A 13,825-nucleotide genomic window follows, 5' to 3' on the forward strand; every position below is an offset into this window, starting at 1 on the left:
GTATAAACCGTCCACAAGCCCCAGCTCTGGCCATGCTGGAATGATGTTAGTTTTGCAGGAATTAGCTGCTCTACCCATTTTTCTACTGGCACAAGTAGAGGATGGAAATGGTTGCAAATTTGTATGGAGATGGAGGAATAGGAAGATATGCTATGGGTTTTGTTTCTAAAACTGTCATTTCTGCATACCCCAAGGGTTAAAACACTACCAGGAGGCACAAAGGAAATGTAGACTATATCCAAACCCTTATCGGCTATGTGGGAATTTAGATGATTGCAGACTCTTTCCCCTCTCCATGCAGAGCTGTGTTATGTTAGTGTCCCTGTTCACTCTGTCCCAGTGTGGCCATCCCACAGTAGGAGATAGGCAGGGAGGAACAGTGACAGTCAACACAGAGCAGTTCCCTCTTCTGAAGTGGCACGAGTGACTGTGTGATGATCCCTGAGGTTTGGGGGTGCAGGCTGCAGCTGGATCAACTCTCTGGGATGGGATGTGGAAGAATGATCCTGTTCAATGAATCTGGCTTAGAGCTGCTCAGGCCACCTGAGGATTGTGTTAGTGTCGCTCAGCTGTGCTTGAAAGGGCCTGGGAGCTTGGCTGACTGACCCCTGGGTGGTGGTTTCAGACAGGGGCACGGGAGCCATCACTTCTGCAACAACTGGTGCTTACCAGCAGCAGAGCAGGACCCCAGCAGGAGGCAGTTTTTGGTGTCAGTGCAGCTCTGCACAAATATCTGCCATGCCAATCTGAGGCGTTTTAACCTCTGATCAAGCAGGATTTTGCACAATCCCTGCCAGGCCCCTCCAGCCTGTGTCCAATCCAGTCTGAGCAGTCCAAGTTACAAATTGCGGGGCTCCCCAGCAGCGGTACCTTTATCTGTTCTATGGTTGCCTCGGTGTCCTTGGCTGCCTGTGCCAGGAGAGGGCGGGAGTTCTCCAGCTCCTCCTGCATCTTCGCTACGTCCTCTGCTGTTCGCAGGAGCTAGGGGAGCAAAGCAGAGTTAAGAGCAGGGGCAGCAGCCATGGAAAGTCCTAGGAAAGGGCTGTGCTGCTCTGGAGGGTGCTCCCGGCCAAGCGTTAGGCTGTGCAAAGCACAGGTCTTGCCCTGGTTCCTGCTTAAGCAACAATCTGACGCTGTGGTGTGTTTATAAACAGTAGTGCCTAACACTGCCTGCAGGTTAGCCATTACTTCTCAAGCCCATGGCAATGAGGCAGCAGGACAATGTTTCTGTTTGAGGGCTTTCAATTACAGTGTTAGTAAGGAACACCCTGAGAGCTGAGCTACACAGAGGTTTGGGGTCCCCAAAGACTGGGGATCGTTATTCTTTTGGGGCTGTTACAGACTCAGACCTTCAGAAAGACTGGCCCTTGCAGAAAGCAAAGTTCTCACTTGCTTTAGTCTGAGTTTTTTCCTGTTACACAGGACATGTGTAGGACATCTCACTGCATCTCTGCAGCTATGAATACACTGCTCAGAGTGTGTTAAGAGGTGGCCCCATTTCCTGGGTATAAGGGACAAACCTTGTCTAAGCCACTTTGCATCCTGTTCTTGGCTGTCTTCAGTTCCTGTTGCTTCTTTCCAATGAGGGAACTGAAAATGCTGAGGAACTCCAGGTAGCTTTTGGGAGTGATATAATTGTGTCTGCCCAGTTCTGCTAGGAACAACTGGCACTTCTTTGCCACACTCTGGTGGATTGCTACACATACTTGAATCTACAAGGAGAAAGGAAGGAAACAATCCTATTTGGTACTGAACATATGAAAGGCAAATCTATGCGATGCCCAGAGAAAGAAAAAGGTGCTTGTGAAGAACCAAACTAAGCAGTCACAGCAGAGCTTACATGTGTGGGAGGGCTTCAGTGCCACAGGGGGTGACAAATGGCCAAGCCTGTTTCAAGGCATACAAAAGCTCTGCAGCTCTGCCTTTGAATGATCCTACCATGGAACATTTCTGCTACAGGGCAGGGCACTTCTGAAGGTGTGTCCTGCATCCGTTGTCTTGGTGTATCCAGAGATACAGCACGCTGACCATAGGGGAGCAGAGTATTCTCAAGTGTGGCACGTACCATCCCATCCAGATCGTCAGTACGGCTACCAAGAAGTGGGAGCTCACTCAGGAAGGAGGAGGCGACGCTCTGCAGGGCTTCAGCAGGCCACTCATTGAACCAGTCAATGGTACAGCAGTTCACAAGAGATGGGAACTGCCTCAGGCGTGCGCGGAACACTTCTCCGATCGGGCTGAGGGCAAGGCGTGCAGAGAAGATGTGTTACACCTGGCTCTAAATACAAGGACAAAACATCTTTCCTCCTGCAGAACCATCCTGAAGGCTTGCAGAGCAAGAGGGACAAGAATACACCCAGGGAAGGAGGGAAAAGGGGAATGAAAGTTCAGGCAGTGAGCTGCATGCCCAAAGATGCATGTCTGAGCTCATTCCTTTCCTTGGGATATTCTGGAATTATTAAAATGGTAGTAAGGTGATGTTTTATGGGTTCCTCTCTAGGGCCAACACTTAAAAGATAAGAAATAAATGTGCTCTGAAGTTTATTTCAAGCAGAGATCACATCACCAAACCATAATCATGGCCCTGAGTTTTCTACTTGCTCTTGCACTGAGAACAACCTTTTCCTTCTACTATCCCTCCTGCAAGGGAGCCAGCTGGAGTATGCAGTGGATTCATGAGTAAACATGGTGCAATTGAGCCCCAAATTAAAGCAAGATATGTTTGTAACAAATGGTTCAGTGGTGCAGAGAGGAGGAAGTAGCTCATGTTTCATCTGAATCACACAGTCATACTCTTGAAAAATTCAAACTTCATCTTGAGACCAGCAAAGTGTTAAAAAAAAAAAAAATGTATCTAGTCCTAGGGGAAGATGTTATGCAAACCATACTCCTATTCTTCTGCCTTCTCCAAAGTCTGGGGCTTGGAAATAAAGACCCCATTACACAGTGATGAAAGGCAAAGGATAAGGAGGGAATAATTAGTATTAAAAGCATGGAGTTGTAGGCCTGAAGTACCTCATGCACAGGACCATATGGATGTTGCTGCGAACCCGTGCTGTGAATGCAGCCATCAAATTGGCCTTGGTGGGCTGCTGCCCCAGGTCTCGGACAATAGGCTTCATAGCTGTCAGGATCACATCTTGGTCCTCAGGATTGTAAATGTTGGGAATGTCACCAGAGTTGAGCAAGTTGTTGATATCTTCGAGGAAGGATTCACTTTTAATCTAAGTAGATGGGGGAAAAAAAAAAAAAAAAAAAAAAAAAAAAAAAAAAAAAAAGCAGTTTCTTAAGTCAGAAGACACTTATGTCTCACATGCCATGGAGATAATTTCTGCATAAATACAGCCCTCAGCCTCAGTTATAAGAAACAATTTTTGTGATCATTTGGCTCCAGAAAGGCACACCCTGATTCTTGTCCAGCACTTCCAATTAAAAAGCTGTATTTCAGCCATTTTGGGGGTGGGAGGGTGTGTTTGAGAACAAACATCCTTCTGCCCATTCCCCATCTCCTTACAGACATACTGAGCTCAGGCTCTTGCTCCCTGCCTCTGCAGTCAGACCCCAGACACCTGGTTGCTCCATGTCTTCATTCCTCCAGCACAGAACATTCATTATTAAAATAAAGCATATCAATGTGGGAGACAGAGTAATTGTAGGGATGTGTCACAGTCTGTGGGATGATCTCCCTCCAGCGCTACACTCACCTCTCCACCTTTGCTACATCAGAAATACACAGCATCCATCTCCTTGACTAAAATGCACCCTCCTGGGCCCCTTTGCTCCCACATATGCTTCTCACTGCAGGGAAAAAGCTGCAAGAACAAGTAGCATTTGACTGATGCTCATCTTGCTGCTTAGGGCTCTGCCACAAGGGAATGGTTCCTATGATAATGAAGGCAGTAAAAAAGCCTATGGGGAACATAACTGTGATTCCAGAAGTGGAAATTTGCCTACTCATTAGCAAGTTACAGTTTACAGTTATAGCCAGCATTATCCTGTGGAACCAGCAGGCATAAGGTCCTAAATCTACTCTCTTTTTGAAAAGGAAAAGAATCAATTTACTTAGGACTTCTAATATCAGCGGCCAATAGTGCTTAGTTTCAGACAACTAAAATCTGTGTACCCACCAAACACTTGGATGGAGCTGAAGGAAGCTTCCTTGTGCGAGAGAAGAATCCACCCACTCACAGCTCTACAGATCCTCTAGCAATAAATGCATCACCTCTAGTTTCCCTGGGGCTCTTTTATAAGACGATGAATATAGGCTACTGAAGAAATACAAGCTGTGCCTGGTTTGTGTCAAGTTCCTTAATCCACTATAGGGGAATTTATTGAGCTTAGAGATGTGTTTCTGACTCCTTTTGAGAAGGAATCCACCGTGCTAATACTCCTGTACCTGTGTGTCTACAAATAGGAAGGTCTTGGGTAGACTTTGAAGGCCTGCCTTCATCATGACCTTCCTCACATCATCTCGCCATTCAGTCATGCCATAATTTTTGGACAGTTCAATCTGGAAACATTCATTTTCTGCCCTAAAGGAAAAAGAAGCCTGTGGAGTTACATCAAATTAAAACATTCTCTTCTATCAATTCCCAGTATGTCTTGTGGACCCAGGGTGAAAGGATTCAAGCATGTTGTTTTCCTATAGTAAGTCCCAAGCACACGCTTGTTCTTGTGCACCAAGGACAGCCACCAACCCAGGAGCGTGTTTTACAGAAAGCAGAGACACCTGAGCTAGCTAGAAACCCAGTGCGGAGGTGCATGTTAACTGAGTCCTAGCTCTTGACTCGTTTGAGCAGTCAGTAGCCTGAAAAGCACATAAGTTGCAGTGGGAAGGGCAGAAAAAGAGATTCTCTGAAGGCAGCCCCAATGGAACTGCTCCTCATTACATGCATAGGTGGGAGCTCATTACTTACATGTGAGATGCCAGTCTGGTGAGAGACTGTCTCCCACTTCCCCCAACGCCCAGGAGCAGAGCGTTCCCTGGAGCCTGCCGCAGAATCCGGCTGATTCGGCAGATGTGCTGTATTGCATCCATGAAAAGCACAAGCTTCAGTTCTGGGGTGTTGCTTTGATTGTACTCCTCCAGGTAGTCATCAATCACAAGCTTCAACTGTGGGTAGAAACACTCAGTTGTGGCTACCAGATAAAAGCAATTGTAGGGAGGGTTTATTGTCTGCTGGCATAGCCAGGAGTAGGGGAGGGTAGAGCCTGGTGCTTAACAGAGTCTGGGAGCAGCTCTCCTCCAGGCTCCTACAAGGAACTGCCATTGCATGGGCTGAATTTAGTTAGTGGTGGTGGCAGCAGCTGCTCAGTGGTGACCTTAAACTAACTCAGCCAAGTGACTACAGTCTGCTGTTCCCAACTGTGCTGTTTGCCTCGACAAACAGCAGGGTGTACTTCAAAATAAAAGGTTAAAAAAAAAAAAAAAAAAAAAAAAAAGCAGCTTATGGCTGCCTGATCCATACTGCTCCAGGGCCTCCCTCTGGGTTAGTTTCCTTGCACTATAACTGACCACTCCTGCTGCTGAATCCTGTGGTTAGGATTCTGGCTGGAAAGCCACAGGTGCTGGGGAAGAAAACAACATTGGCTGTAGATGGATAGAGGAGCACACTGCTCTCCCAGGCCAGTAATTACATGGAATCACTGCAGGAGCAGTTTCTCTTGCCCTTCCCAAGGCTCTCTTCAAGAGTACCCTCAGTCCAGAGAAGGAGATGAAGCATGAAGACATCTGGGATTTGATCCTACCCCCTCAGCAATCTCACTGTGAAGCTGGGAAAGCAACACCAGCTGGAATTCTTACAGCACTGAGATCCCTGCCTAGATGCCAAAGTCCTGTGTGCTTCAGTGGGGAGTGTGCAGCTGCCTCTATGTCTGGCTGTCTCAGCTGTGCTCACTTTGGTGGGGGACAGGCCTACCTACTTTGCAAAAGGGATTGGAAAGCTCAGTTAATTACCAGCCCTTGTCACACTGCTATCACAAAGGGAGAGACAACAGAATAATCATCTCTTTCTGATAATGAGTGCAAAACACACCACTCATTGCCTTTGCTTAATTACCACTACCCAAGTACTCCCAGTATCTTCTCCAACAGGGAGACTGGCAGTAACATTAATTACTCGTAAAGGTCAATTGTGAAGTCTTTAATGGCAAAAGTAGTATTGTTTGGGGGTAATGTGCCATTTCTTTCCAGCAAATTTCACTTTTCAGTCCCAAGTGTGGCTCATTTAGGAGATTTGGCATAGCAGGCTGCCTCCAGGATTGCAATGCAGAGACAGCTTGTTCCACCTCAACTGCCCATCACAACAAAAACAGCCACTACTCATATATGTGGTAGATTTCACAGGAGACCCCTGGGACAGTTTGTAGTTTCAGACACCTCTAATTAAAGCACCACTATTTCTACTACTACTGTTTTCCTTTGTTTGCAGAAGACTGGAAGATGTGAACGTGGTTCACAACGTGATTCCCAGGGTCCTTACCTTATCCTGGCTGTCAATTGCTTGGTATACTTTGACATTGGCACCTGGCTCCATGAAGTCTCCAAACAGAACTGGCTGGGAGGGAATGACCTGCTCAAAAGTGGTGCCAAACTCCTCCATCTTCGTTGTCATTAGGCTGTCAAACCAGGTCCGGTCCTCCTCACTGACCAAGCGATCACAGAAGACCCGGCAGCTCTCGTGGTACCACAGTCTCAGCAGCTGCTCTTTGTTCTGGTAGGAAATCCCAGGAAAACAGCCCCCGTGAGAGAAGCAGAGAAGTGTTATGAGCATTGCTGTCAGGAAAGCTGGTTCCTGCCCAGCATGTGGCCAACTCCACTCCTGTTACAAGGCAACTGGAGCGGAGAAAGAACTGGGCGGAGGAAGCTGGTTTCCCTTCTCTCAAAAACAACTCTTGTCAAAACAGCTGCTTTGCAGAGAGCTCATTACAGCATCAGTTTATCTCCCTCTATTTGTCCATATGTCGGGCTTTCTTTGAGAGACTTAAATTTTATGTTCTTCGTTCTTATCTTTTTCCAGTTTGATTTAAATTTTACAGTTTTCTTGTGTGGTTTTGGAAAGATCACTTTATTTGGCTGATAGCACAGAACCTATAGTACTTAGGGGTCCTAAGTACTTCCTGTGATAATTCAATCTCTACTGGCCAGGCTGGAGTCAGAGCAAGGTTCTCAGGAGAGCTGAAGGTGCAAAAGCAGTTAATAGGACAACACCTCTGCCCCTGCTTGGTCCCTGTCTGGTGCCCCATGGCTCCATCCAGCCCTGAATGGGTGGGCTGTGCCCTACTGACTCCCTGTGGCCACTCACCTGCTTCCATGCCAAGGAAGGACTGTGATGAAGGGGGCATCTGCCTGCTACTGGTACCAGGCAATAGCCAAACCACACTATTGAGCAATATCAAAATGCATCTTCAATGGGAAATTGAAGCCTGTTTGCAGGCCTGTGGATGAGGCCTCAAGTAGAACATTTCTGGTCTTGCCCTGGGTGGCAGGGCTGTGCTGACAGGAGGACTCACCTCGACTTTGCCAGGCTCAGCCATGAGCATGCCCTGGAACACCTTTGAGAGGTCTCTCAGGTTGAAGGTATAATGTGACTTTGCTGGTGTGGGCAGCAGCTGGGATGTGATGGTCGTATACACAGAGATTGTGGCATCAACTAAGGGCTCGTTCAAGTCTTTCACTGCATCTGCTCCCGCTGCCGAGACACAAGTAGTTGGAGAGGATGTCAAGATGGTAACTCTGGGCTGAGAGGGTGCTTGCAGTGCAGGAAGGTCGCACTGAGTGGCAGAGGTGCTGGCTAGGACTTGGACAGGAACACACTTTTTTCTGCCTTTTTTTGCAGAGACACTAAGGGACTTGACCAAGCACCTGCTCACTGCAGTGGACAGCTGCCAGTGGATTTATCAACTAATGTGAACCAGATTTCGGGTGCAAGAATGCTTTACAGTGATTCTGTGGTGTGAAGACTTCGTGCTCCCCAGCAACAGAGGAGGCACTGTGAGACAGGTAAATGATGCTGACCTAAAATACTCCAGACAGGTTTTCCTTCTCCCTCCTTGCACTCCCGCAGTAAAATCTCAGCTACTTTTAAGCTAGAAGTTGTGAGTGCCCTCTTAGCTAAACCCCTTCCAATTCATTATGCTCAGCAAATGCAAAGCCACTGAGGAATAATTTCTTATGCAATAATCTGGCAAGATTTAAACACAGCTGCCAGTTTAACAGCATAATTTTTTTTTCTCCCAATGAAGTTTATTACAAACACTTCTGGAGAAGTAGAGCCCTATGACACCCCAGCATTTTGCACTTTTTTGCATTATTTCAAAAATTCTTTAACTTTTTTCTAAATCACAGCTAGATGCTTCAGTGTGCCCCTGAGATCACAGTCAGGTAGTGGTGATTCTGAATATTGCAAGCATTCAGAAAGCACTGCTTTGCTTCTCCCATAGCTGACTATTCTCATTCCTTTTTACTGGCAGATTTGCAGATGAGGGCATATTTACAAAGATGATCCTAAATCACCACCCCGTCAAGTATAAGAGGACTCATTTCATTCCAAATGAACCCTTTTTTCATGGTGGCTGTAGCACCATGCTCAGATCCACCCTGGTCAGCTGTCTACAGGCTGCAGCAGATGGAGAGTAACAGAAGGCTCTGCTTCCACAGAAAGCTGTTGTCTGGGCAAGTGTCTGTCTGTTGAAAGCACAGGTAAGCTGTGCCATGCTGTGTTCACCAACTTGTTCTGTTCACAGTTTCTCTCATCTTTCTGCTCTTACTTACGCACTGGATTTCTGTAACTTTTTTCTCCTAGGAGTCCATCTAGAAAAAGACAGAAAAATTAGTTCCAGCTTTACCTGCTGAGGTTAAGAATATCTGCATCACCCATCACAAATAAAATCCTCTTCGAAAGGCCCAGGCTATAGGACAACATATTGCAACTGTGAAAGCCAAAAGCTAAAGTTTGCTGATTTGCACCAGCAGAATTTGGCCCTGAGACTAAATAGTGTATGAGCTCTCTGTTTGCTAAGCCTCATAAAACACTTTCCCTGAAGCATCTTTGAGTGCCTACTGCAAGTTTCAGCTTTCAACACTTTGTTTAGATCATCAGTATAATTGGTCCCCTTCCAAACTCCATTGTCATCAAGCTGACTTTCAACATGAGGAGAAGGTGGCAGTTTTCTGCAGGACTTACCCATCCAGCTGCCAAGGATGGTGGAGAAGATTTTCTTCTTGCTGCTGTCGTCCATCTCGGTGAAAGAGAGGTAGTTGAAATGGCGAGTGAGGCGCGGAGTGACAGGATTCCTTCCCCCTCCAGGAGGTCCCATGGCACAGACAAAATTAATATCTACCAGCTTCTTAAAAGCACCTTTGAGAGTGCAAAATCAGGAATGAGTGCTGAGTTGTAGCTAAAAACCCTGCCTACAAATGCCCATGGCAGGTACAGCTGTCTAACAGGCCGGCTTTTCCCCAGAGCTCTGGGCACAGGACCAGTGTCGTACCGATCTGTTTCCGGTCGTACCAGCCGTGGTGGTCCATCCACTGCCGCAGCAGCTCGATGGGTGGCTGGGCTCCATACTGCTCCAGCATGGGCATGTTCAGGTCATCGATAAAAAATATGAAGTACCGACCAACTGGAGGCCCAAACACTCCCTTCCTCCTGCAAGCACAGAAACCCGTGTCAGGACACAGGACAACTCCTATTGAAAAGGTACTTCTAACTTGATCCAAAAGCATGGTTTTTTTTTTCCTTCTGGATGCTTCCTGAGTCAACAGGTTCAGCTATTTTTATACTTGATAGACTCCTTTGTAAGGGCCTTTGCATGGAAAAGCTCTGGAGCAATGTTTGAGGCACTGGCTTCTCTCCAAGTGAAATTCTGTCTACTTATGCGCAATGCCAGGGAGTAAATGGGTGCAAATAAAAGCAAAGCATGAATCTGCTGGAAACTTCAAACCAGTGGCTGACTAGGGAAGTGAAATGGAAGCTGTTTACTCTGGGGAGAGGGATTGTGGGTGGGCAGCCACATTTTCTCCCTTCATCACTTTCTGTAAAGATCCCACACCAGGGTTTGCAAACACCTGTGCTGTGAAATGTAGTATTTCTGGAATAACTAGAATTGGAGCAACTTTTACTGACCCTCACTAATCTTTCTCACTTTCTTGCCATTATAACAAGCTATTATTGACTCTCACAGTCCCCACTCAGATGTGCTGTGTGTCCTACATGTTATCTACAGCTCTACATGCTCAGGTCTTGGGACGAAACTAAATAGCCAAGCTGATAGCAACACCGAGCTCAGGGATACTGCCTTTGCACACACAGAAAGGAATCTTGCCTCTTATCCAGTTTGCTGTCGATGAGATCCTGGGTTTGGTTAGCAGAGGTGCGTGCTGAAAACATCAGGAAATGGGTGATGTATTTGTTAGGCAAGTTCTTCAAAAGCTTGTCTGCAATAGTGAGAGTCTTCCCTGTGCCAGTGGGACCAATGCAAAGAACCTAGAAGCACAATCAGCAAAGCAGCACAATCATAGGCAAGCAGCCTCTTTTCCAGCACTCTGACATATGCTGGAGGAAAAGCTCTTCTAGGCATTTGAAGGTTGGGAGAGGACTGTAGGGCTTGCTTCTTCAATAAGGTCAGCTGCCCAACACCAAAAACTCTTGGTGGGGACAGAATCCAACCAGAGAAGTATGAAATGGAACTGTAGGAAACAGGTAAAGTGGGATGGTGATGGGCTATCTAGCAATTGCTGCATTTTGATTGAACAACTCAGATATTCTTTTGGGATGCTGGCATGGTGCCTGGGGACTGAATGGATAACTCTTAACGCTTAAGCATAGATTTGGAGCAGAGAAATACAAATCCATGGAAGTGGGAAATAATCTCACAGTATAGGTAACTGTTAAGTTCTGACTGCACTGGGAGAGGAAGAGGCTGAATCAAAAATTCACAGACAAGACTGGGCACGTACTGGCTTATAGTTGGTGAGCAACAGCTCCAGCAGATAGGCCATTCGGACTGTGTTCATCGTGGGCACAATAATGTCACAGAAGTTGGTGTCTGGAACCATGGTGAACTTTGCTGTAGCATCCAGCCACACCTCCCAGTGCACCTGAAAGATTGGAGTCTGCTTAGAGGGGACATCTATCCCTTCTAGGAAAAGGAAAACTATTTCTGCTGTTTTGCATGTCACTGCTCCCTGTGTAATAGCTCGGATTCAGATGAGAAATTCAGGTTTCCAGCCCCTCTGTTGAGTCTTACCACCTTTACCTTTATGTATGGAAGCACTGGGAGTGTTTGACTTGTTACTTTTGGGAGGGACAGAGCCTGAGTATTAAGGGTCATTGCCCCAGCAGCAACACACCTGCCCTCCTTTCTGAAAATTGGGATCAAAGTGGGATGGAGCACTTGTGATATCTGCAAGAACAGGAATTCTGCCCATGGCAGAGGGCCAAAGGGGGCTCCTGCCTTCCTGTTTCATGCCATCACCCACATTGCACTCAGAGGCACATGAGGTTTTTTTTCTACTTGTACAAGATACAGATCTCTTGTGCTAGATTGAAGCTGCAGATGAGCCTCCCAGAGGCCACTATACAAATGAGATAGAGCTTCTGCCAGGGCTGTACTGGAGAATACAGGAGAAAATCTACATTCTTGACCACTCCACGAGGCCTTCCCACAGAGACCACACTGGCACCTTCTGTTAAGAATCTGACACTTATCCAGGGTTCTTTGTTTCATTTCAGGAAGGGGAAGCATTTTCCCTCCCTTTTAAATTCCTTTTAGCCCAGAGTCTGGTAACTGTCAATCAAGATGACCCTGACATGCCCTACACTGCTGTCTCTTGTGCAAAAGATAGAATATTCTATCTGTCTTGCTGTTACTCCAGACTGCTGCACACAGCTATTCTGCTGTTGTTCACTCTGCTTTCTAACACAGCTCTATCCATCTGAGCTTTCCCCTGTGCTCCAGCAGCCACACCTGTGCCACCTCTCACTTTTCTGAGCACTGACAGAGAAACTCAGGTCTCAACTGACCATCTCTTGACTCAGCTTTGAAAGATCTGGTTCACAACTTTGAAGGCAAGATATTGCCTTCTTGATTCAATGAAAAGCTTAATTTTGATTTAAACATTTTTGTTTCCTTCCTATAGGCCTTTCTTCTTTGTCCTTGATGAGAAAATCCTACCAAATCCTGTTGGACTATGTTGCTTCCTGGTCTCTCCTCCTAAATTACTCAGCTTGGAATTAAAAATTAAATATTTTACCTCTCCAGGGGCATCCTCATCCATATCTTCAGTACTGCTAAGCCCAGCATCATTCAGTTTATAGTCATAAACCAGTCCTTCTTCTGGGAAAAGTAACTTGACCTGTGAGAATAAAGCTGTGGTGAATCTGACTGCCACTCAGCTGAATTCACAAGAGGACATGCACAACTTCAAGTAAGACTTTACTAATGGGATGCTACCCAGGCCAGGGGGCCCAGGTCTCTCCCAGAATTTCCAGCTCCAGGGGTCTCTTTGAGAGAGTGGCATACCATATGCCAACAGGCAGTCGATCCAAAGCCTCCAGGCATTCAGCTCTGATTGCTGTTTCTCACTACTAATTCCTCTATTATGAGAGAAGATCTGCTTTTCCTTTACTCACCCTTTCCTTTGCCATCTTCTTCCTGAGCCATGAGCTAAAGGCCTCACGACCTGGGGAATCTCCAGTAGCACCCACACTCCAGATCAAGGCAAATATAAACCAAGGTTCAATCAGCTCTCCCATACGAGCAACCTTCTCCCGGGGGATCGTCTTAAATCCCTTAGAACCAGAGATAAGCAGAAGAAAAGTTCTCAGGTGTAATCAAGGCACAAAAACCCCCAGACTCTTCTTAATTTGCTCATAATTCTATTCAGCTTCTACGTAGTTTTTTCTAGCCAGATTTTCACAGGTCTTGCTAATATATTCTGTGGATAAAAATTTGTTCTTTCATTGGTGTACTTGAGAGACTCCTTTTGCTAAACTAATGTCACTCAACAGGAGATGGGAGAAGAATTTAGTCGTAAGTTTTTAATTTGAAAATTGTTCAGCCTTCTTCAATACTAATTCTCAAAGGACCTGCAATCTGAGGTGCATCACTGCTCAGCTCTGATCTCTGCTTTCCACTCATTCTCCAATTTCCTCTGCTATAAATAAAAGTGAACCTCTGCCCTCCAGCCTGGTAGGCATGGAGCTTATCTTGTGTTCCTTCAGTGGGCAGAGCATAATCCTTTCAGGTTTACCTGTGCTCTGCTGGATGTTGTATTACCTTCTGTCACATAGATGAGCTACAGCATGACCTTTCTGCACCAACGTCTTGCTCTCTGGTGACTAACCCTTCCATGACTTAGAGTCCTTAGGAGTTACAGACACAAGTAACAGCGACAAGAGGCAGCAAAATCTACCTTAATGGGAATGAAAGGCTGATACAAACATTCCAAGAGCACCAGGAGGCTTGTTGCGAGATTACTGTCTGTAGAGGTAATTATCTCCTTCACAGAGCTTCGTAAAAAGTCAATGGCCTCCTGGAAAGACAGGCAGGGACAACTAAGTGTCACCATCCAGCACAGTTGTCTTTGGTTTTACCTTCTTGTTCACCTCCATCATGTTATGTTTAGCAGGGAGAGTGTGCTAGAATGCTGCCATTTCCAACTGCATCCCAAGTACCACCATTTTTACTGGAGAAAAGCAAGATGAACCCCTTGATTCAGTCTTAACAAGGAACCTCTGGGCCTCCCTTTTTGGTTCTGTGCAACAGTTATGTGCATGTTGTGCTATCACTGCTGTTAAATGGTTTGCTCCCTTCAGAACTT

General features: G+C 46.3%; 1 protein-coding gene across 1 annotated transcript in view; it reads right to left on the reverse strand.

Moving 5' to 3' along the window:
• DNAH1 (dynein axonemal heavy chain 1) overlaps positions 1-13,825 on the reverse strand; it is a 67,063-nt gene that overhangs the window by 16,747 nt on the left and 36,491 nt on the right. Inside the window, exons 38-53 of the mRNA XM_066327093.1 lie at positions 13,418-13,537; positions 12,636-12,794; positions 12,257-12,358; positions 10,961-11,101; positions 10,327-10,487; positions 9,493-9,650; positions 9,186-9,359; positions 8,774-8,812; positions 7,513-7,691; positions 6,483-6,713; positions 4,917-5,113; positions 4,397-4,532; positions 3,016-3,224; positions 2,066-2,237; positions 1,521-1,712; positions 871-981 (exon numbers count right to left, since the gene is read on the reverse strand). Of these exons, the coding sequence (XP_066183190.1) occupies positions 871-981; positions 1,521-1,712; positions 2,066-2,237; positions 3,016-3,224; positions 4,397-4,532; positions 4,917-5,113; positions 6,483-6,713; positions 7,513-7,691; positions 8,774-8,812; positions 9,186-9,359; positions 9,493-9,650; positions 10,327-10,487; positions 10,961-11,101; positions 12,257-12,358; positions 12,636-12,794; positions 13,418-13,537 (2,481 nt within the window). The remainder of the gene's footprint in view (positions 1-870; positions 982-1,520; positions 1,713-2,065; positions 2,238-3,015; positions 3,225-4,396; positions 4,533-4,916; positions 5,114-6,482; positions 6,714-7,512; positions 7,692-8,773; positions 8,813-9,185; positions 9,360-9,492; positions 9,651-10,326; positions 10,488-10,960; positions 11,102-12,256; positions 12,359-12,635; positions 12,795-13,417; positions 13,538-13,825) is intronic.

This window comes from Sylvia atricapilla, chromosome 11 (assembly GCF_009819655.1).
Source record: "Sylvia atricapilla isolate bSylAtr1 chromosome 11, bSylAtr1.pri, whole genome shotgun sequence".
NCBI classification, from domain to species: Eukaryota; Metazoa; Chordata; class Aves; order Passeriformes; family Sylviidae; genus Sylvia; species Sylvia atricapilla.